At 33.6% G+C, this 22,923-nt stretch overlaps 2 protein-coding genes across 6 annotated transcripts; one reads left to right on the top strand and one right to left on the bottom strand.

Moving 5' to 3' along the window:
* Positions 1-150: 150 nt before the first annotated feature.
* On the bottom strand, positions 151-5,445 carry LOC110813504 (uncharacterized). The gene is made up of 10 exons (XM_088214065.1): positions 4,828-5,445; positions 4,573-4,710; positions 3,226-3,414; positions 1,919-2,056; positions 1,715-1,833; positions 1,495-1,627; positions 1,277-1,406; positions 1,069-1,148; positions 838-972; positions 151-759 (listed from the first exon to the last, which is right to left on the bottom strand). Exons 1-10 carry the CDS (start codon positions 5,326-5,328, stop codon positions 532-534), a joined length of 1,791 nt encoding a protein of 596 aa, XP_088070191.1. The 5' UTR covers positions 5,329-5,445; the 3' UTR covers positions 151-531.
* Positions 5,446-6,772: 1,327 nt separating this feature from the next.
* LOC110823668 (CDK inhibitor P21 binding protein) lies at positions 6,773-19,305 on the top strand. Of its 5 annotated transcripts, none has more exons than XM_088214068.1 (11): positions 6,776-7,524; positions 14,478-14,533; positions 14,610-14,778; positions 14,880-14,953; positions 15,090-15,314; positions 15,927-16,136; positions 16,230-16,295; positions 16,417-16,506; positions 16,606-16,662; positions 18,766-18,884; positions 18,973-19,305. In XM_088214068.1, exons 3-10 carry the CDS (start codon positions 14,619-14,621, stop codon positions 18,871-18,873), a joined length of 990 nt encoding a protein of 329 aa, XP_088070194.1. In that variant the 5' UTR covers positions 6,776-7,524; positions 14,478-14,533; positions 14,610-14,618; the 3' UTR covers positions 18,874-18,884; positions 18,973-19,305. The 5 variants fall into 5 exon arrangements, with proteins under 5 accessions (XP_088070196.1, XP_088070194.1, XP_088070193.1 ...); XM_088214067.1 differs by lacking the exon at positions 14,478-14,533 and adding an exon at positions 13,739-13,810 and having other exon boundaries at positions 6,777-7,524; XM_088214070.1 differs by lacking the exon at positions 14,478-14,533 and having other exon boundaries at positions 6,773-7,524; positions 15,165-15,314.
* The last annotated feature ends 3,618 nt before the right edge of the window (positions 19,306-22,923 follow it).

Here is a 22,923-nt window from a genome sequence, read left to right on the forward strand (position 1 = left end):
TATTCTTTAATTGATCTGAATGTTCTGAATCTAAAACCAAGTGAAGCAACGCACAACACCATAGAACTTCTCAAAGGACCTGCATCAAACTGAACCACAAGATTCATTCTTCAGAAGCTTAAAACAAAGAACAGAGTGAAACTTGATGAGTTTCTTTGACACTTTGTCAGTACTTTTATTTGAAAATTTATTTCTCACGAGATTCAAATTGATTTCACCATCCACATATCCTTCGCATCTACAAAATTCATCAAATTATATAAATATCTAATACACTTGACAATTAAGCGAGCTTGTCGCATGATTGTCCTCATCCTTATTTTCTCAAAGAGAGAATATGCCTTTTTTTCAATAAATTTAACACCCTGTATTCTGATACTATGAGTCATTCCACCATGTCCCTAAATACTGTCACTAAAAAGACTTGTCTTCCCCATTTTGGTCAGAGTCAAAAGTTCAAAATGGAGGAAAGCTACTATCTAAAAACAAACTGATGATTTCAGTTGCCGATTGGATTGAATATCATTCTCACTAAGACTGACTGAAAAGCACAGAAAGTTTCTTCAAATCCAAGGACTCCATGTTCGGGGAAGACAAGAGAGCAGCACCGACAGCCAATGCAATGGCCAGAAAGGCCATGCTTTTCATGCATCCATTGCCGCGTGATAATTTGCCCAATACCAGTTTACAATACTTGTCCGCATCTCTGTAGACTGCTTGATCAGTAGAATCAGCTCCACCAACCATCTCTTTCTCATTCTATATGCAAAAATTACAATCAAGACAGAGCGGTAAATGTATTTTCATAACTAATTAAATCTGTAAAATATCTAATACCTTGCGCCTGAAATTCTTTATAGTTTCCCTCAGAGGTTCCAGTGGAGATAGTTTGTTGGAGTGGACCTTCCACTCCTCTGAAAGTTTCTTCAAAATAACAACACTAGCTTCTATATTGTCCCGATAAACCTTGTCCTATTCAAATCAGGTTGAACACCAGAAAGCTAAATTAGTAAACACTAATGGAGCCTAAAAGGGGAAGAATGCATGATTAAAGCAACAGTAGCTCACCCATAGCTTGCAGCAATCAGCATTTTGGATTAAACACCAGATGGCAATCCCAGCTGCTTCCTTGGATAACTCAGGAATGCCTATGGAAAATAGCTAAATCTCAACCCAAGCTCTAAATTTTAAAATATAGTTTTCCAGGTCAGAGAAAAGAAGAAAAGAGAGAAATGAAGAAGATAAGAGAGAGAGAGTCTGCATCTAGTATGTATACTTTCTCCAGCTGCTTTGATGGCAAAACTGAATATCTGCTGTGAAACTTGCTTCATTGCTTTGCTTCCAGGAGAGCCAGCAAGAGCAACTTCTTTGAGTGTAGGATAAATAGCTTCAAACCTTTCAGTTGCCTGCATGACAACCATACCAAAAGAGTAAAAACGCATATATCATACGCCTTTAACTTCTACTGCAAATGCCCTTGTGACAGTAACCCACCTTCACTCTAGCTGAAGATGCAGGGAAAGTAACTCGCATTAGTATCTCAAATGAAGAAGGAGAAATCAAACGTTCCCCCTTCCTAACAGCACCATTTACCAAAATTGTTCGAGCTTTCGGGCTGGACAAGATCCTGAAAATTGATGAGACAAAATGAATATTGAGAAATTAAACAATTTTAAGCAAGAAAAGTAAAATAAAATTATGAGGAGCCTTCTACCTCTCAACTAGCTGCAAAATAAGATCCCTAGACTGCGGATTGCAACTTTTCTCACCGATTGTGGGCAATAGGTTATGCGCCCATGAGTATAACCCCACTGCTAGGTCTCCTTGGGATGCCTACAGAAGCAGTTTTCAGTCGATCAATTGGGAAGGAAATCTATGAAAAATGAACAGAGGGCTGTATGAAATTGCTAATGTTAACCTGAGCCATCATCCATATAATAACTGGAAGCTTATCCTGTCCCCGATACTTTGGAGCTTCCCTAAGTGTTGGCAATACACTAACTAAGGCATCAGGTTTTCGTCGCAATACCATTGCTAAAACCACAAATATAGCAACCTGCAATTTAATAATACCAAAACGTACAATTTAATAATGCCAACTAAATAAATTCACAAGAAAAAAATAACTTTAAATTCAATATCAATTCATAATGCCAGAAAGCTTCAACAGAAAGCATGCTAAAAGTTTGTCTTATGGGAAAAAAAAACAGATAACCACCTTAGTTTCACAATTTAATGATTCCAGCACAGATGATGGATATAAAGGCATGCAAACAGAAATAGAAACAAGGAATTTATCACTATCCCTGTCCAAAGCTAAACCAAAGAAGATCCTTAGTACTTCATATAAAATCTTGAATCCTCAATGACTTCATTTTATTGAAAGAAGAGGTTACAAACATACGATGCAAGAAGAATGCTCCGGTAGAGAGATATGATAAAATTACAAGCCAAGGAGGAACTGTAACCAAATAGGTTAACCCGAACCTCCTTGGAATTTAGGGAGAGAGTAAGAAAGAATATATCCTTTTCCCAATTTCCATTTCCTATTGTTCTAGATTTTGAATTGAGAGTATATTTTTTAGTAAAGTCTTGATTTTTCAGACTGCCCTACTTCATACCTTTTTTCTATATTCCGATAATTGATACAGAAATGCTCCAATGAAACACGTGATTGTCAAAACTTAACTAAAGGTCTTTTCATTAGCTATTGCCTCTTTTTACAGCCAATATACAAATACTACTTTGATTAATTTATTTTTTCCTGTAGAAACTCTGATTAAATTATAATACAACCTTGGTTATAAACTGGGTAATGCATACATCTACATATCTATAGAGATAACCTTATCTTATTTCTCAGCTAAACCAGTATCAATATTTTCATGTTATATTATCATTACATCATGTCCAAGCCATTCTCACCACTATAAAGGAACCATCATAGACATGTTAGTAGCACATGAATAAGATCATTGTAGATGCAAAATGGTTAGGATAGTGATTTACATACACAAACAGCTTACTAGACTGAACAAAGGAGCCAAATGTTCACAATAAGAAGAAACCTCGTTAAAGCGATACTCCCATGGTGAACAAAAAGAAGTGACTTTACGTTTGTTGAACAACACATTCAGAAAAATTAAAGATACTCCAAGTCAAAGCTGCAAAATTGAGCAAAACATAGAGAAAATAACAGAATGGGCAGTCAAAATGTGAAATCACCTTAGATTTTGAAGATGCTTGCTGCACACCCTTTTTAGAGCCCTTACCACCAGTTTGTTGGCTTGCCAGGTCTAAAATAGTGCTGTCTAAACACCATAGTACAAAAGAACCGAGTGCCTCAATCGAATGTTGATTGATCCAATCAACTGATGTCTTATAAACAGCATCAGAAATATGAGAAAGTGGAATCTGTTGAAAATCATATCAAGTGATCAGCCAGAATAAATCGAGAGGACGAAGGGCAGAGAAAAAGCAAAAACCAGGTATTTCAAGATTTTCTCCGAAAAGAGAGAGAGAGAGAGAGAGACGGAAAAAAAAACTAAGGTTAATTGGTCAAACAATTGAAACTCAAAACAAAAGGCTTTCTTTAAAGGTGTAAAAAACAGAAAGTAAAAGTTGACCATCAGAAACCACCCAAAATCAATTCATGGAATTATGGACGCGGGGAGGGGGGGATGATGGAGGTAGACGGAAGGAATGGAATTACACGAGGTATTAGTTGTTGGAGATGAGAAATGGAGGCCAAAAATTAACCTTTCATTCTCCCTCTATTATTAATCATGTAATCCCCAAATTTGGATCAAATGAAAAAGAAATAATATATTAACCCATTAAAAAGGCCAACTATGCTTCCTACACTTGTAAAATTGTAAAAGAAGTAGAGTTTTCCCTTTTTTTCACCCAATGACCAAACAATAAATAAAGTTCTCTACATTTATTTTCTCTTGCAAATTTTCTAATATTCAAACAAGAGGAAAGGAAATAATACATATCTTCCTTTCACCATCCTCATTTCTTTTCTTTTGTCTTCCCCTCAAATTCCATAAGTACCTATATGAAATGATCTACCTGCTTTTCTTCATCTCCTTTTCCATTTCTCTTCCATCTCTCTCTCTTTTTCAGGAGCAAAAAACCCAATTCAACATAGCCAATCATTATCCCGAGCCAGCTGGAGTTCCAAAAAGCAAGTACTTTTGCACCATACTTCAGGACAGGAAATTTTCCCCTCACCAAAGATAAGTAAATTGCACGATAGTCTCCAAAACGAGTTCGTGTCAGAAAAATATAATGCACTCTTTAATGAATTTCATCACCAACAATAGAAATAACTTGACAGTGAAAAAAATCATCAACGACAACATTGAACAAATATGATGCAGATGCATGATTCATGGTGCATTATAATTTCAACTTCAGTGGATAATTGATCATTATCTTCTCAATTAATAGTAAGGTTTGTGTATAAACATGCATAGCTCATCATAATGCAGAAGTTAAACAACAAAAGACATCTGCATTGACTATAATGCAATTTAAAAAAATCAAATATCTCTTATAACAACTCACATCGGCCATTTTCGCTAAGGTGCTCTCCCTGAAAATCTTTAACCATGGAAATTGCGACGCGGGTACCCCAGAGAACGCCCTCCCGAAGTAATCCGCAAACCTCATCAGCTGTATCTCCTGCTGGTCCCCATAGGATCCCTGCTCGGAAAAAGAGAATAAAGATTGGTACATCAATTAACAATTAAACCATGCAATTAGCAATTCAATTTCCACCTAAAACAAACAGATCAACCCAAAACGTATTTCTATACTCACAGAAACTTCGGCTAGGAAAGCCGCGAGATCAGTTATATCGATCTTCGCAGCCGCCTCGGCGACAGTCACCTTGGGCTTCTTCGGCTTCTTAGTTTTAACCTTCTTGACCTCTCCTTCCTTCCCATCTTCCTTTCCGGCTGCAATCTCTGCGTCGCTGTCGTCGTCGTCGTCGTCGTCGTCGTCGTCGTAGTCACGGGATCGACGACGCGATCTCGGCGGAGCAACACTTTTTGGATCGGAGGCGGCGGCTGCTCTCTGCGCCTCGAGGATCCGGCGGCGGCGGTCCTCGGCCTTCTGGTCGAGCGAATGGAAGACATTTTCGCCATTGGCTAGGTTTCCATTAGGGAGGAGCTTGGCGTTGGCGGAATTAGCAGCGGAGGCATCAGGCTTGGGCTTCCTCTGGCGCTTGGCGTAGGTTACCTTTTGCCATCCATGGTCGCTGGTGTGAGTCTGAGTGTTGTTGCTCTCCACGTTGCTTTCCGTTGATTCCACGGGCTCCATCGGTGATTTGATTTCGGTCTCCTATCTCTTTCAGGTTTCGATTTTTTTTCTGCTTCTCCGGGTTTTAAGAGAGGAGAGAAAAGGGGGAGGGGGAGCAAAAAGAAAAAGGCAAAATAGAAGAAAAGAGAAGGATCCAAAAGAGTTTGACTTGTAAGAATTGAGTACGGAATTACCAAAACTGTTCTCTTGTCTTCTCTTGTTTTTGTGATAATGTTGGGAGTTGGGAGGAGGGTTAGAAAGGAATTTCAGCTTGTTCCCAATAATAACCGGATTCACCTACTAACTGTCAAATATCTATCCACCATTTTTTTTTAATTTTTTTCAACTTTTAAAAAATAGTCAATTTTTTAGTTTTTGTTAATGTTATCTATTTTTTTTAATAATTAACAAATATTTAAATTTAATCATAATACTAAAATTCTTCTCCTACCATATATAAATGCTCAAAATTCTATTTGTATCTTTTTAAAAAAATCAAATTTAATCTTTTACGATATATCCAATTAATATTGTTTAAAGTCTTAATATAACCAATTATGTATCAAGTGACAAACTATCTCATTAAAAATTGTTAGTGTCATGTTAGTGTCCACGTCACTATAACTATAAACTTTGTAATTTGTTGAACAAAGCATCCACATCAGTAACTTTATATGAAGTGATGGATCACTTGACAAATTACTTATTACATCAATAATATTCGAACGACGTTAACTATATTTAATAAATAAATAAAATTTTGTTTAGTTTTAAAATTATAAAATAAAATTTGAACTAAAAAATAGTTTAAGATAAAGTTTGAATATTGTTACATAGCATATGAAAAAATTTGACATCTTAATTAAATTTAAATATTTATTACTATTAAAAGATTAAATAGTATTAACTGAATCTAATAAAAATATAAATTTTGACTATTTTTTTAAAAGTAAAAAGAGAATTTTGAGTGAAAAAAGAATTTAAAAGATAGTAGAAAAAATTATTTGTTTTAACACGAGTAGATAATATTGTTATTTTTGAAATTAATAAAAATAATATTTAAAACTAAAAAAAAAGTTTACGAAAAATGAGAAAAAATTTGAGTATTTTAGTTTTAACGAATTTTGATATTAATGAAGACAATGTTTTTTTCATTTGCATTTTTTAAATTCGGTTTTCAATGACTCTAATTTTGTCCTATAATATTATGCATTGTATTTGGACCTTTTTTTGAGTATGCACTTCTACTCCATTTTATTTAGCAAAAAAAATAATAATAATAGAACCAAAATTTATTATTATTCTCATTATTATTATTACTACTACTATTATTATTATTATCAATTTGCTCTGATATATTGTGACAAATTCCATTTTAATCTTTTGTGGTTTGTGATTTTTTCATTTTAAAACGCTGTTTTTTTCGATAAACATCTCAAACATGGCCTGAACAAAATCAAAGCCTAGTTCCAAAGCCTGCTTAAATCTGGCCCAGAATAGGAGGATCGGCCCTTTAGCTTCCCGAAAGCAGCGCCATTTTGAAGCAGCACTTTCGTCTATTCCTTCTGCTCGAGAGAACGACAGAGAGAGACGGGGTGCAGAGAAGCAAAGAAAGAAAGAGAGGAGCGAGAGAGGAAGAGTGAGACAAGAGCAAGGTACGAGCGGGAGAGAGAAGAAGCACTTCCTGTAGGCAGTTTGACGAACAGACAGACACCTATGCGCAACCACGGGAGAGCCTGAAATGTACGAGCAGAGACAGACGCGTGAGAGGAAGAAGGCTTGCTGCGATTGGTTCAAGAAGAAAAACAGAGCTGCGTCTAGAAAAAGAGGCGAGGAAGGAGAAAAAATAGAAGAAAAGGGAGGAAGGAATTTCGGGTTGAGGTTAGTGAGAGAACTAGAGACTTTGAGGCAGAGTTAAAAGAGAGGGGAGGAGTGGACGGAGAGAGTAAAAGAGAGGGTATAATTTTTGGGGGACTAGGGTTTTGTAGAGAGAGAGAGAGAGAGAGAGAGAGAGTTCGTCAGAGAAGATCAGAAGAATAAGAGAGTAGGCAAATCAGAGAAAGAGGGCGAAAATAGAGGTGATTTGGAGTAGTAGTAACAAAAGGAAAGAGACGGTTCTAATTCCAGAAACCTTAGGCAGAAGGAGATTACTTCAGGTTCGTGAAAGAGGAGCTTCATAGTCTGCTCACCATTTGAAAGTCTATATTTTCTCCTCAGGTAATCTCTTCAAGTCCAAATATTATAAAATGAGGATATGTACAAACTTGAGCTTCTATTGATGATGAATTTGGATTGAGTTATTGGCTGAAACTGGCGCTGTGTCTAACTTCCCTATTTGAAAATTTGAAAACAAAATATTCTGTGTTTTAATGTTGCTGAGATAACGTGAGTTTCAAATAGACATGCATACGGATTAGTCTTCTAGTGTAGGATTCAGTTTTGGGCTTTCTGTTTGGGATATATTGAACAAGTGCCGAGGACTGGACTAACCATATTTTTTCAGTAATATGTGTTAGCTCTTTTACTCCAGTTGCATCCATTATAGTGTAGACAATATTGGATGTGTACAAGCATAATTTTTTAGACATTTAGAAGATCTCAATATGCTGTGAACGGCAAATGTGGTTGTGGACAATGAATTTTTTCTTTCCCTAGAGAATTGCTCTTAGAAATTGGGTATAAGATCTTTTAGAGCTGAGCCGTGAGTGACCATGGAAAACCATGTTGACATGGAACTGTAATATTGAGGGTCATTTAGGATCTGAGAGAAGGATGTTTGCTTGAAGTTTGCTAACCCAACTTGATAGTTTCTACCATGCTTTCCTTTAAATTCTTGCACTATTTAGGAAAGGATGTTCAGTTTCTGTTTGGATTATGAAGGTTGTTTACACTTATGTATGTCTTAATCGGCTAACTTTATTTGAACCTTGTGTTGATGTTATGAAAATTCTTGAAGTATCATTTCATGATGATCTAAAATGGAACATGGAGATGTTCTTTTTAATCAGTTAAGTTTTGAATCAGATAGGTATAACCTTGGGAGTTTAGTTTGATAAAATTCCATTGTCATTTTATGCTTTGGATAAAGTGTTTAACTCTAAACTAAAAGGAAAGGAGAACACTTTTTGGTCTGTTGTCTTGACACTAGTTTTGTTGAATATTGTAATTAAATTGCTTTAGTAATTGGTTAGTTGACAAGGTATCATGTACTCAAAAGTTTAGAGTCCTTCCCATCAAGTTTTCCCTGAGATATATCATCATGCAGTAAGCCTAAGGCTATATGTTGTGAGATAATAAATATCTTAATTTTGTAGAATAATTAATTCTAAGTATCTTACTAGGGTTATATATATATAATTTATTTAGTTATAAATTAATTATAATATTATAGGCTGTGGGATTGTATTTAGTTATGAATTAATTATGTAATTAGTAGGCTGTGGAACTGTATTCTATTTGTATTTTTATTGGTTGCTAGTTTTTGTTCTCAGTTTTTAGTGTGGGAGGTTAGTAGAAACTGGAGGGAAGCTGATGTGGTAGGCAGCTTTGGAAGTAACTTCCAGATAACTGCTTCCTCTGCAGATTTAAAATCTGCTACTGTCCTTGTATAGAAAAATTTATCAATAAATTGAGTACTTAAAATTCTAGTAGGTCATTGGATTCTCTTTTAACGAGCCCATACATGTTGGATAATAAATATCTTAACTTTGGAGAATAATTAATCATAAGCATCTCAATAGTATATAAATATATATATATATATAGAGTTGCAAATTAATTATAAAATTAGTTAGGCTGTTGGATTGTATTTAGTTATAAATTAATTACATAATTTAGGCTGCGGAAATTGGATTCTATTTGTAGTTTTAGGTTGTCGGTTTGTGCTTTCAGTTTTTAGTGTGGGAGGTTAGTGGGGAGAAACTATGGGGACGCAGATGTAGTAGGCAGTTCTGGAATTAACTTCCAGATAGCTGTTTCCTCTGCAGAGTTAAAAAACTGCTGCTATCCTTGTAAATGCTCAGTTTTTATGCAGAAAATTTATCAAAAAGTTTCTTGAATACTTTAACTCTAGGAGATCGTTGGATTCTCTCTTAACGAGTTCATACATTTAGATTAAAATATACAAAAGAAGAAGAATACAAAAACAACCTTTGACACCTATTGATTTTTGGGTTAGCCTTCCCATAGCGACATCCGAAAATTGGGACCGTAACAATTTGTTGTTAGAGTCAGAAGTTATGGGAGATTTGCAGTTTATGTTTGAATTTTTTCTCAAAACTTTCCAGGAAGATCATGAAAACGATTGTTTAAAGTGGAAATATCTGGCTGGTTGGTTGGAAGAATTGTCTTCTGGCCGACCAGGTCTGCGCATTCAAGGAAAAGGGTCCTTGCAGGGAGAACCAGTGGATACTAGAGGCTGAAGTAAGGGACCTTTGGGGAAACACGAGTTTGTTTTCACTTTTACATAGTACTACAGTAATTGTTATTTGGATGTATGTGGTTTTGCTTTCTTTCCTCTTTGGCCCTGTAAATAGGGTTAAAATTGAATTTTAGTGGAATCAATAGTGAATGATCCTTCACACTCTTGCATTTTAGTTAGGGAATTAATAAATTGCATGCAAGTTACAGTTTGACTAATTAGTCTATGCCACATGATAGGTGTCTCGCAGCTTTCTAGCTTGTACAATTTTGAACCTAAAATTTCTAATTAGGAGTAATGCTTAATTTTGGTGTTGATCCTACTTCAAATAGGATCAGTGATGAATCAAAAGAACCAGAAAAAAAAAAAAAAAAGCAGATCTTAAGAATACTATATTTTGCCAATCCTCACCTTGTGTCACTGATTGTGGCATATATAAACTCATATTTTTTATTATTAGGGAGGAACTTTGGGCTTGGGGTTTTTTAAGAGATAGATGCTCTTTTGCAGAGATTATTCTGCTTACTATTTGGTGATTGGTTTGGAAGGAGAGAAATAGAAAGGCTTTTGAGGGGTTGGATATGGTTAATGGTTTTGATATTCTAAAAAATAGATGGGCGAGGACCCTAGAATTTTTGTTGCTGGGCCACTCAACTGCAGTCATGGAGAATTTTTTTGCTTTGTTTATCTCAAGCTGACTGGTTTGTATATATTTGTACATGGGGTGCACCCCTTTTTTTGGTGCTTATGGTAATACAGCTCACACTTTTATCTTAAAAAAAAAAAAACTTGAGTTTATATGTGTGTGTTTAATTGACTACTCTTATGTCCTTAAAAAGGGGCATTTTAGTCATGTTTTAAGCCGTACGGTAGGATTGACATTCTGGAAAACTGTTTAAGGCATGTAGTGTTGGCATTTTAGTCTCTAATATTCTAGACATGTTTGTATATGCTAAATGAATTTCTCTATTCATTGAAGCATGTTGGTAGATTTGTTCAAGTTCTACTATCTCTGTACCATGGCCAAATATATATTTAGCAAAGAGAAAAAAGACACAAACATGGAATGGAGAACAGTTTTATTTTATTTGTACATTTATGTAAATTTAATTTCCCATTTCCTCATAGTTTGCGAACACAATTATTAGTAAATTTTTATTTGGAGATAAATGTCATGGTCACACACCTCACATAGTTAGGCTACTAATAAATTCATTCTAATCAAACCTAAATTAGTTAGTCTACACCATAAGACAGGCGGTTTACATGTTCCAATCTAATAAATTTTCGACCCTAAGTCTCTAATTATGACAAATGTATGACTTTGCATCTAATCTTGTCTCAAATAGGATTAGTGGTGACACCTAATTTTAAGGCTATTTTCCAAACTTTGTTGTGTCAAGGTTGTGATAATCTCATGGTAGCGATATCTTCAATTTTTGATGGCATTTTGCCACGTGGTCACTACACTCTATTTAAAATTTTACCTAGTTTTAAAAGATAAAAAACTTGTTAAAAACTCTCTTCTCCCCCTCTGCCTCCTGTGTCTTTCAACCAAAATCTTGTGAATACGCTCTGTTTTAAGTTTCACTCGAACTCATTTTAAATTTAATCTATGTGGTAGACATTTTATCAACTTCTGATGACATGACTGGCACATGGTGATAAGATGTCTATAAATTTATTTACTTTAATATTAACTGATAAGTTTACTGTCAGACTGATTTAGAATAAAATCAAAGGGTCTGAGATTTAATTACAGTAATTGAAAGGTCATAGACCAAATTGAAAAAAATGTCCAAAGTTACATACTTATTACGATTAACCCGTCCGAAATATGAAAGTAAGATGATAGACATCTTCAACGTATGTTAAACAATGTATTAAGATCAGAAATGAACTTGTTAATTGTGTTGTGTATTCAGATAAAATCCAAAATAAGTTTTTGGATTTAATTGAGGCCATCTTTCGGTCTAAGCCCCCAAGACCGACTGTGTTTATGTGGGTCATAATGTCCATCTCCAGAATCAGCCCCAAATTGACACTAGATTAAATAAATATGAAAAAGAAAGCTGGTAGAATCTCATATAAACCCTAGGCCTAAGATTGAAAACCACAAGGGTTATTCATTGTTCCAGAATTTTATCTCACCATTGCTTTCAATATTACCTGTAATTAGACTTTTGTTGTTTAAGTGTTATGTAGTATTTTTAACACTTTCCACACTACCTCTAATGTTCTGTTCCTCCTCATTTCTTTCCATTTTTTTGTCCTCCTTACCATCTTGGTCATTCTCAGATTGCTTCCCTTGCCATTCATGTTCTCTTCTTTCATTCATCGCTTTAGATGGCAACATTTGGAGCCTTCACGGCTGAGCCTCTCTCTGCTCTTTCCTCCACCATTACATTCATTTATAAGGATTCTTTCATTTACTTTTAGTTTTTTGTGTGAATAAATCAGAGGCTAGAGTATTGAATTTTGGTTCCTGTTGAGAGAGGGAGATACGGGTTGCTTGTGAATTGTTTCTTTTTGAAGGATAGTGTTGGTTAGTCATTTTACTCTCTACACATTTTGTGTGTTAGCTTTCAGCAGACACCAGTTGCTTTCAAAATGATCCTGAAATTCTTTTTTCTTTTCCTTAACTTGTAGTTTGTTTAGTTGATTATAATGTCTCTTAGTTGAGGCCAATAACATGGTTACTTTCTTGTTGCATGTTGTTATATGATTCTCATTTAATTGCAGTGATACCAATGGATATGTGAGGATGTTGTTAACAATATAACTGGTGGCTTCTTGTTGATGTTGTTTTTCGATTCTCATTTGATTAACGGATGCTAATGACTATGGGAAAATGTTGTTAACAGTGCATTCAGTTGATTTAGTTCTTTAATATCATGTGAGATTGCTGGGTTTGACTACTAAATTCCTAACCGGATTTTGTTAATTGCTTTGTGGTTTCGTCACTTAAATGGAGGATCTATTTTGTATATGGATTATATACTGAACTTTACAAATGATTTTTGTTGATCTTGAAGTCTGTTTCTCATCAATATTTCACTGAATTGGTCTTTTTTGCTATATGTATCTGTTTCTGTTGGAATTTACTAACAGTGTTTTGTATGTATCATGGAATATGAAAGTAGTACTTTAAGCATGCTCGATTTTGGTCGATGATTTTTGTTTAGAATAATTGTTCCTATTTTACTGTTTTCTTTTTAATTTTCATTTTTTTATCTGGATTAGGTGGAGTATTCATGAGTATATTGTTAATTCTATATCAATTTCAAGAATGAGTTTATTTGTTCTGTTTGTTTGGCTGGAACTCGTATTTTTTTCTCATGTTAGCTTGTATAGGCCTGCTCATATGATTTTTTTAATTATCATTTTGAATATTGGCTGATTTCTGTGTCAAAGCGTGGTTATCTGAGGAGAATTGATGATCTGATTCAGTTTATTAGGATGGAGGTGTTCATTGACTGTTGAACTGTAAATTCTGAATTACTCTAAAATTGCTTGACACCCGTGTATTTTTTTTCTAATTACGTATACCAATATGCACTCTGTTGTGATTGTTGATTGCAATTATTGATTGCTTTTGGCAATTGAAAAGTGCAGCTTTTTGTAGAGGAGACTTTCGATCCAAAGCTTGACTGTCCAAGCTTCTATTCATAGTTTTGTTTTTATTTTATTTTTGAATATATCCCCTTCTCTGTAACTGACAATTCTGGTCAATTTGTACTGAGGCCTTGAAGCCACTTGATGACCATTTAACACTGCAAAGATGCATTTAAATAGGACTTTCCTACACGATCTAATTTAGGATTTACTTGGTAACACCCTTTTATTCTGGGTTAATTTTCCTTATTCAACGTCTGTGTACAATCAGTTGTAATCTTGGTGTTCTAACCCTACCATCAACTGGGTCAATGGTGACTCTACAACAAATGTAATTTCTTTTGTACAAATTGTTGGTATCTTTTAATTAATGTGAGAATGCTACGATATGAACAGAGTTTCAGCTGGAAAAAGCCTGAATGGAGCCCTGGCCCAATTGAAATTTTCATTGTTAGGCTAAATAAGCAGGTATTTAGCTCAATTTGGTTTGGCTTGGCTCTTGATTACTCCCAAACTAAATTGTTTCTCTCTCTTCTGCAGTTGCATTCTTTTTGCTTTATTTCTTGTATATGCCAGCTCTTTGTTTGAAATTTGATCTATATTCTTATTTTATCTTTTTTTTTTATAAATAAAATGCAATCTGTTCTTCTGATAGCAAGGGGGAAAACCCATTTAATATTTAGAAAAGCCCTTTCATTTTGTGCCTTTTTGTCTGAGTAGTGTTTGTTCAGCTTTATGTTGCTGGTAATTTGAATCTTAAGCTTCCCCCATCTCTCTTGCCTTTCTTGCTCATATTTGAGTGTGCTTTCTCCTTTTGTTAGTTTCCTTTAACTCTGATGTTTATATGTTCCATATCAATAGTTGCAGTTTTTGTTTTTATTTTCTTTCCTTTGTGAATAAATGGATCAGAATTGGGTTTCTAAAGGTTCAATGTAATTTATACATTTCTCCGGAGTATTTTTATTTATCTAGTTTGATTAGATAGAACTCTCTCTCTCTCTCTCTCTCTCTCTCTCTCTCTCTCTCTCTCTCTCTCTCTCTGTGCTGGTACTTAATTGTACACTCATTCTTATTACCAAGAAAAGAAATTCTATGCTAATCTATTATAGTTTTGGACTTTTTTGATTGGTTTTAGGCAGTTACTGAAGATTTTGTGTAGCATATGGTAAATTTGACAGCAGCTTTGAAATTGTAAATTTCCTTTTTCCCCATCATGTTTCACTTCAATTTCTTTGACCTGACTTCTCTGGGTTTTTTATTTCCCCAGGTTAAAAAGATGCCTCGAAGGCCAATAAGTGCTAACAGATTGTTGAGATCTAAGCCTTTAACCTTCTCTCCCTTTGCACGTTCTCTTGCTTATGCCGTCTCTGCTTACTTGATCAAGCAGCAATTATCTAATTCTATAGCGTACAGGAGATCTGCCCAAAAATCCATTGGTAAGTTCTTTTTTATCTAAGGAAGCATTTAATTTTGCATTCTATCTGCTTTAAATTTATGGTGCTTGCATGATCTAATAATTGCTTTCCATCCTTTTAAGATAATGGATTCACCAAGGAATCTTTTGAAGAGAAGAATGAACAGTATGAATCATCAGAGGAAGAAGAGTTTGAAGTAAGTATTTGCTTTAGTGGCATAAATATTTTGTAGTCAAGATTTGCTTTATCAAATTAACATTTAGTCATTTTACATTATATTTTTTTATTTTTAGCTTCTATTTTACTGTGAATTTTGTTTTTGTTATTTCAAGGAAATTGTTCAAGCAGACTTTGAGTTTTTTGATCCAAAACCCGACGATTTTCATGGTGTGAAGATCTTGTTGCAGACATATCTTGACAATGAGGAATGGAATTTGAGTGGTTTTGTGGATTTGATATTGGGACAGACCACAGTCGGGACTGTTGTTAAAGTAGAGGATGATGAAGATGATGGACTCTTCTCTGTCATTACAGCTCTTAACTTGGCGAGATATAAGGCAAGTAGTGTAAAACATTGTTTTGTCTATTTGCAATGGTCAGCACACTGTTGATTAACTTTACATGTAGGCCTTTGGCAGTTCAAATTCGTAATTATAATTAATGGTGGTGACAATTTGAACTACGTGGTGCTGAGGATTCGTTAATTTCGGGAGAGTCAAGATTGGTGTAATTTTGGTATAGTCCAAATGATTTTATAAGTTTCAAAGTGGGAAAAGTTTGATGACGTCTTTATCACAGTTTGCCAATTCTAGAGTTACCTAAGCTACAAACAATCAACATTACATGTAATAGCTCAATGTTTTTCTTTTGGAAATAAATGTAATAGCACAATGTTATTTGTAGAAATCTCAGATGTCAATTCCCACCAGTGTAGCAGGGTGGAGAATCTTCCCATAGATCCTGATTGTCTTACCCTGGATCTCCCCTAAGGAGTATTGACAAGTGAGGATGCTAAATGAATTTTGTGCTGTGGCCCTCCTTTTTATCTAGGCATGAAATCTTTGATCATTGGTAACTTCTGGTTATTGCACTGACTATGATGTACCAATTTTCATCTGTCTTTTGTTTCACTTGTAACGGCAGATTAACAAGAATTTTGTTTTTACCAGGATCATAAATGTATTATCCAGCTGAAGGATTTCCTCTTAAAGATGTGCCACGATAAGTATGTAATTGGTGAGTTGAGATTGCTTTTGGGAGAGGAAGGGCAGAATGTTGGCCTGTTGGTTTCTCAGCGTGTGCTGAACCTGCCGCCTCAGCTTTTGCCTCCTATTTATGATGGACTTTTTGATGAAATTTCATGGGCTACTGAAGATGAGGTTAGATGTTATTGCTTTAAATTAGTGAACTTGAGAAAAATATCTAGTTTTTATATAGAATTAACTAAATTTCTATTTTTTCACCTCATGAAGCCAACAGAAGAGCTCCGAAATTCCTTCTGCTTCAAATATTATATTCTAGTCAGTAAAATTTACAAGGTATATTATTGTACCATTATTATACTATTATTGTGCTTCCATTACATGGTTTCTATATGACCTACAGTTTACTTCATTAATTTCCCACTTCCTCTATCCCTAATACCATGCAAAAATGCAGCTTAAGAATGAAAACTCGAAAAAAAGGTCAAGTGGGTCAACTGATGAGGAAATAATATATATTAAACAAGAAGATGAAATTTTTCACCAGGTATTTGTTGTCCATCAGCTGTAATTCAGGTATTCAATATCTTCTCACTTTCTTATTCTCCCTCTTTTCTGATGGCTCTCTTTTTCCTAATACATTCAGCTTAGTCTCTGGTCCTTCATTTTTCCCTTGCATATTCACCAGGTTACAACTCATGAGGCAAGTATCTTCCTTTTCTCGGAATACAATGTTCAGATTAATTCTAACTCAGCTCCACTAGTCTATCTAGTCATTTCTCTTCTTCCTCTTTTCCCTTCATAAATATATTTTAGTGAGGAACATTAACATTTGAGGCTGCAACACTTAATCAACACATGTGGATCTCTCCTCTCTCTTTTGCGTAGAGCATCTTGAGAAATCGAAAACTTTCATTAGGATCTTTTTAACTTTTGTTGCAATTGATGCAACTTACGGCTAAAAGTCTTACAGTCAGGATTCTTGCTCATATATTTAGTGGGTGTTTGGATGGGCTTTTTTTTGCTTTATTAGTACATGGAGCTACTATCTCGAAGGAGCTTTAAACTTGTAGTGCTTTAAGTTGAGAAAATATTCAGATAGATGATTTTTTTCCAGCTTTTACACTATGGGTAGAAATTGGTAAAGGAGAGGAGAGGATAGGATAGGAAAGAAAAGAAGAGAGTGATTTTTAAATGAAAGAGAAGTGAAATTGATTTTTTTGCTTGGATAAGAAAAAATTGAAAAAGTATAGAAAAGTGAATGAATGTTGTAGTATTTTTTTGATTTAGCGTAATAAAAGAAGTAAAATGATTAGTTAGTTATAAGGAAATAATTGATAATGCTACTTATTATGAAAAGTCAACTAATTAAGAACAAAAAGAAGCTTTTTCTTTTCAAATTTTTAAATCCTTTACTTTTCAATTATTTTCTCTCAATTTGGAAGAATTAAAAAAATGAGAGTTTTTAAGGGAAAGGGAAGGTTGCTTGGATGCTCAACGTTACTTTGTTTCCTCTATTAATTATTATTTTTAGGGGCAAACTACAGTTTATAATTTTGTGGTTTTCCAGATTCAGTGTGTCTTTTTTCAACAATTTCAGTACATTTGGTTTTATCATCAATATAACACCGTTATAATGGACAGGTGGATGATGTGGATTTAAAAAATTTTTCACACATGAACAGCAAAGTTCTTTTTTTCTTTGAGAGGTAAGATTAGAATATTCAAGACCACTAAGGAAGTGCAACCTGTCTGTAAAATATTTAGAGGTCAATCGAAGTATCAATAAGGCTTTCAAGATCTTTTGCTAAAATACCTTGTTTACATGAACAGCTTAGTTAATCTTTTAAAAACTTCGAACCACGAGATATTGAACTGTAATTTGCCTTTTTTTTCCCAATCAAAGTAAGTCAAAGGATGGTGAACATGATTCCTTTATTTTCCTTTCACTTCTTTCAATCTAAACATTCTGTTACACTAATAAGATGTTAGATGTTTGATAAAACTAGAGTTTTGTACTAAAATTTTGATAAAATGATTGAAGAAGAGAATTAGGAACTCTTAACTGTAAAGGTAAATCTAATATCTTGCATTTCTTATGGGTATTTATTTAAAAAATTTGGGTCTAAGGAGCTTTTAGTTTTTCATTTAAAACCCTAAAAATAAAGAGCTGGTCTTGACAGCTTTTGTTTTTTTGTCTCTGTGTCCAAACACCTTAAGATTTTTTTACCAAGAACAAAGAGCCTATCTAAACACCCTCTTAGACTTGAGATCCTGTCAATTGGATTCTGTGTTACTAAGCCCATTTTACCTGATTACTAAGTTGCATTAGGTAATCTTTATTTTTCGTCCTTTTTATTTTCTATGTTTAATGATGAAACAGAGTAACTGTCCATGAGTCTGATTCCAATGAAGTTCCTATTTTTTGTGAAGTAAAAAGAAAAAGGAAGAAATGCTGCACATGGGCATAATTGCTGTTTGACAACCATTATTGACATCCATTATGAAACTTTTTTGGGGTTCATGATAGCTAAAGGAAAAAATCCTGCTGAATTTTTTACTTGAGTTCTCACAATTATATCTTGTTGAAATAGTACCTTTTTGGATGTTTGAATTAGTGCTTCCTTAACAGTATGGATTTTGTCAATTCCTCCTTTTATAGTCTTTTGTCCTTTATTGCTCCGGAAGCTTCTTTCAGTTATACTGCCATGTCTTCTGGTTAATGCTGTGTTAATCCTTTTTTGTTCAATAGAAGATAGACTTTCATGACAGAGTATTGTTTTTCTGGTTTTCGATAATATTGCAGCTGCGAAATTACCGGTTAATGGGATTAGTCATGGCCATAGAGGCAGATAAGATTCCTTCATTCCGGCAGCAGTTGAAGTCTTTTATAGATGAATCCTTAAACCCATGAAAGGGCAACAGGTTTAATGAATGATCCTAACCCTAGTTCTAACATTAACATTTTTGCAAAATCTTGTACATTAACTAAGTCCTCAAAAATTTCATGCAGGCGTTCTTGTGATTATTATGATTTCCTTGTGCTAATGGATGGATTACCTGTTTCAGAAGTATGAAGTTTTGTTACGCGGCAAGAATATTTCCTCGACTACAGACAGGGTTTAAATTAACAGGTTACATATGCTGCAGGATATTGTTTTTCCTTTAAGTTCTATATGGCTATTAGAAAGGTACTGCATTTTTTTATTGAAAAAATTCTTATTATCTTCTCCTGGGTTTTATTCTTTGAAATTTTGTCTAAATGGGTTGAATGATGTATTCGGAATTATTTCACAATTTTGTACCATAGACAATGATAATTATCCCAAAGACTTTCTTTTTTTTTTTTTTCTTTTCCTGAGAAGAATCCACAAGTGTGAGTTTACAGTTCAGCATCAATTATTGAATTTCCAGGCACCTGGTGTTTTCTTTTCGGGGGGAGGGCATTTATGTTGTAGTTGCATTGAGAAATATGGATGCCAGGCTAAGTCCATTAACACCAGTACATCCAAATTCATGACACAAGAACAGGAGAACTCACCATGATTCCACTTTAGAATATAGAATTCTAAAATGACTTTTAGTCTGCTGCACATTTATTTTCCAAATAAATTTTGACTTCGTATGAAAGAATAAGCAGAGCGAATTCAGTATTAACCGGGTCAGGCTTGGATGAAAAACGATTCAGAAAGTGAATTGAGGCCCAATTTAGGGTTTGTCGTTTGTGTTTTCAAATAAAATTTAAACAGAAAACTGAAAGAAAAGAGAAAGGATTGCAGTGGACCTGATGTTGAGGAGGTGAAGCAATAATTCCAAAAGCTGTTAATGGTGTTCTTAAGCCACGTGAAGGCATGTTGCTTCAACATCATCAGTTTCGATCCAAGTTATCAACATTATCCCATTCCCTCATCTTCCTTATCCACAAAAAATACATACATATATATATATATATATATTATTATCATCATAAGATAATAATAGTAAAAAAAAAAAAAAAAATCCGAATATAGCATTTAAAAAATTCAATTAAAAAAATTACCCATTATTTGACTCTCATTAATTAAAAATCCAGCTTCACTTGAATAATTCAGAGTTCAGTTAATGGTTGAAGTCAATAATAAATTTAATTGGCGAATTGATCTTTCAAGAGGGGGAGTAAATGAAGTGAAGTATAGTTGAAATGAAAAGGTCAAACATGTATCTTGAGTAGAATTACGTGATGGGTTGAGATTTTAGAGGTGTAGCCAGAATGATAATTGCTTAGATCATCATTAATCTGAAATTCGGAAAATCACATGGCGATGGAAGGTAAGAAGAAGCTGCGTTGAGGATAAACAAATAAATACTCTCCGCTGTCTCTATCTTAATTCTTTAACTACATACAACCTGCTTCGCCAACATCAACAAAAATTTGCATGTCGGACCCACCTGCTACAACCCCAATTAGCCATGTGATTTTCTTCCTTCATTCCTTCAAATTTGCGGCTTAAAAACACTATTTATATGTACATATATTATATGTGTGCGTAAGAGGAATTGGAACATTATAATGATGCACATGGGTGTGGTGGAGACTAAGATTTCACTGCGTCCTCGTGTGGGTCCTTCTTTATCATATGCATGCGCCCAAAAAAAGTAGTCCATAATTACCATTACCTCTTCTCTTCCAACTAATCCTCTCCTTTCATACTTGTATAATTCCATCATTCCATTTTAATCTTTTTTAAAAAAAAAATAAAAATAAAAAATTATTGAAAGTAATTCCTTTTTACCTATTAAATTTAATAAATACAAAATTACGTTATAAATTTTGGGATAACTTTAATTTTATTCATTTTTCCTTTCGTGCAAAATTAAAAATAAATCTTAAATTGCCATTATATATTGACAACTTGTGAGACGAGAATTTTAAGCCTACAATTTTACAGAGCACGAGGGCGTGCCATGATTCAATATATAATAATTAATTGGTGTACTGAATAATAATTTTAATTGTATTCAAGATAATAATATATTGACTCATAAAATCATAAAATTACTAAAAATTCCTACTTACCGAAATGAAAACAATAATTATTTTCCCTGACTACGTGAATCGGAGGGTGTTCCTTTCTACTTAGTTATGTTTAATTTCTAGGTTGAGTTGGATTTACATTATAGTTTTATAGAAAAATAATAAAAAAAAAGTAAATAAAAATAAAATCATAATTTAAAGCCAATTCAAATAATTTGGTGTTCTCCTAATTTCTTACTTTTTAAAAAAAAAATAAAAATTATGTTAATTTTTTTTAAAAAAATATTTTTTATTTATTTATCTATAAACATTATGATGACTTTACGAACGAAATTCAATTTAACTCGTTATAATCCACCGACATATTATAAAATAAGTCTTAAATTTTAAATCTGGCCAAATAAAACATATAGGGAACGATCACTACCGATCTGTAATAAATATATATATAAAGTTGTAATTTTGAAGTACAATACAAGTATATTAAACTAAACTACTGTACTAACGGTTTTTTCATTTCTTACTCAATAATTTAACATAACTTTATAATTATTAAACTAAAATATGTATGAGGTGGACACACATATGCAACAAAAATACGAATCGTGATTAAACACAACAAAAGCAAACATCAAATTAACAATAAAACTGAATACACTTATCTATCCACCCAACTAATATTTATAAAAGTAGTAGTTTTACTTGGGGGAAAAAAAAAAAAAAATAGATGAGCAAAACAATGTAGCGGATTTGATTAGACAAACACAAGCATGGAAAAGTTGAATGGGATTGAAGAGAAAGAGGGGAAGTGAAGGAGGAGATTCATGAATCTAATTATTTCACAAAAGAAAATTAAATAATAACACTAAAACATTTATTTACTCTCTCTTTAAGCAACTAAATAAATATTTTACTCACCCACAAATCTATTTTTTTAATTTAAAAAACTAAAGATTATAGATTGTACAAATCCTTTTTTTTTTTTTTTTTTTTTTAAGAAGAGTCAGAAATTAATTTAATAACCATTGAATTAAAAGATATTAGACAATTAATTTATTTAAAAGAAAGAGAAGAAGAAGAAGCAGGAGGGGAAGAGTGGTGAAATTATAATTGGAAGGAAGGCACGGTAAAAAATGTAGGATTTGAAGTTTGAACAAAACAAAATCATCATTTTGAGAAAGCTAAAAAGTTGATTATTAAGAGATAAGTGTTATTTTTAACTTAAATCAATTATGAATGTTTCAACCAAATTACACGTGCAGTTTTTTGATATTTCTAAATATTAAGTTATTATTATTTTGCAAACTAATATTTAACTTGACAATCCATTAGAATTACTGCTAGTGGGTTATTGGGTCAGTCCAATTCCCAAAAAATATATTTAATTATTGAATAATCTGAAAATTATCATTTTTATTTTGTAATTAAATAAAACTTTGAATAAAACAAAATAAAATAACCAAATTAAAAAATATATATATTTTGCGAAACAGAGATTAACAATCTGTCATAATGCGGGAATGCAGTCAACACTTGTACCTCAGCAGATAACGGTGGGGTCCGCTTCCATTCCATTTCCACCCAAGATAAAAGGCAAAATCATTTGGCGCGTGCCACCACTCTCCGCTCTCCAGAGTACGGCACTGCGCAGTGCCAACCTGTGTCCTCCTGTCCTTGTTAATATTTCAGAATTCAATTCCACTCTCGCCCAGCAGTTCTGCTATCACACGCGCCGCAGTTTTTCTATAGGGTTAAACCGTCCCCATCCATCCATCGTTTATCCTCCCTACTTTGCTGTGTACGTTTATAATAAGATTTAAAAGTATTTAAATGTCCCTTCAATTATTAGAAAATACATCAAATTCTACATAATTGTCTTTTTTTTTTCCTCCAAAATTTCCTCTTTAACTTCTAAAAAGATTACAAGATTCTTTTTATGTATATATATTC

This window comes from Carica papaya, chromosome 2 (assembly GCF_054855325.1).
Source record: "Carica papaya isolate Zhongbai chromosome 2, ASM5485532v1, whole genome shotgun sequence".
Taxonomy (NCBI): Eukaryota; Viridiplantae; Streptophyta; class Magnoliopsida; order Brassicales; family Caricaceae; genus Carica; species Carica papaya.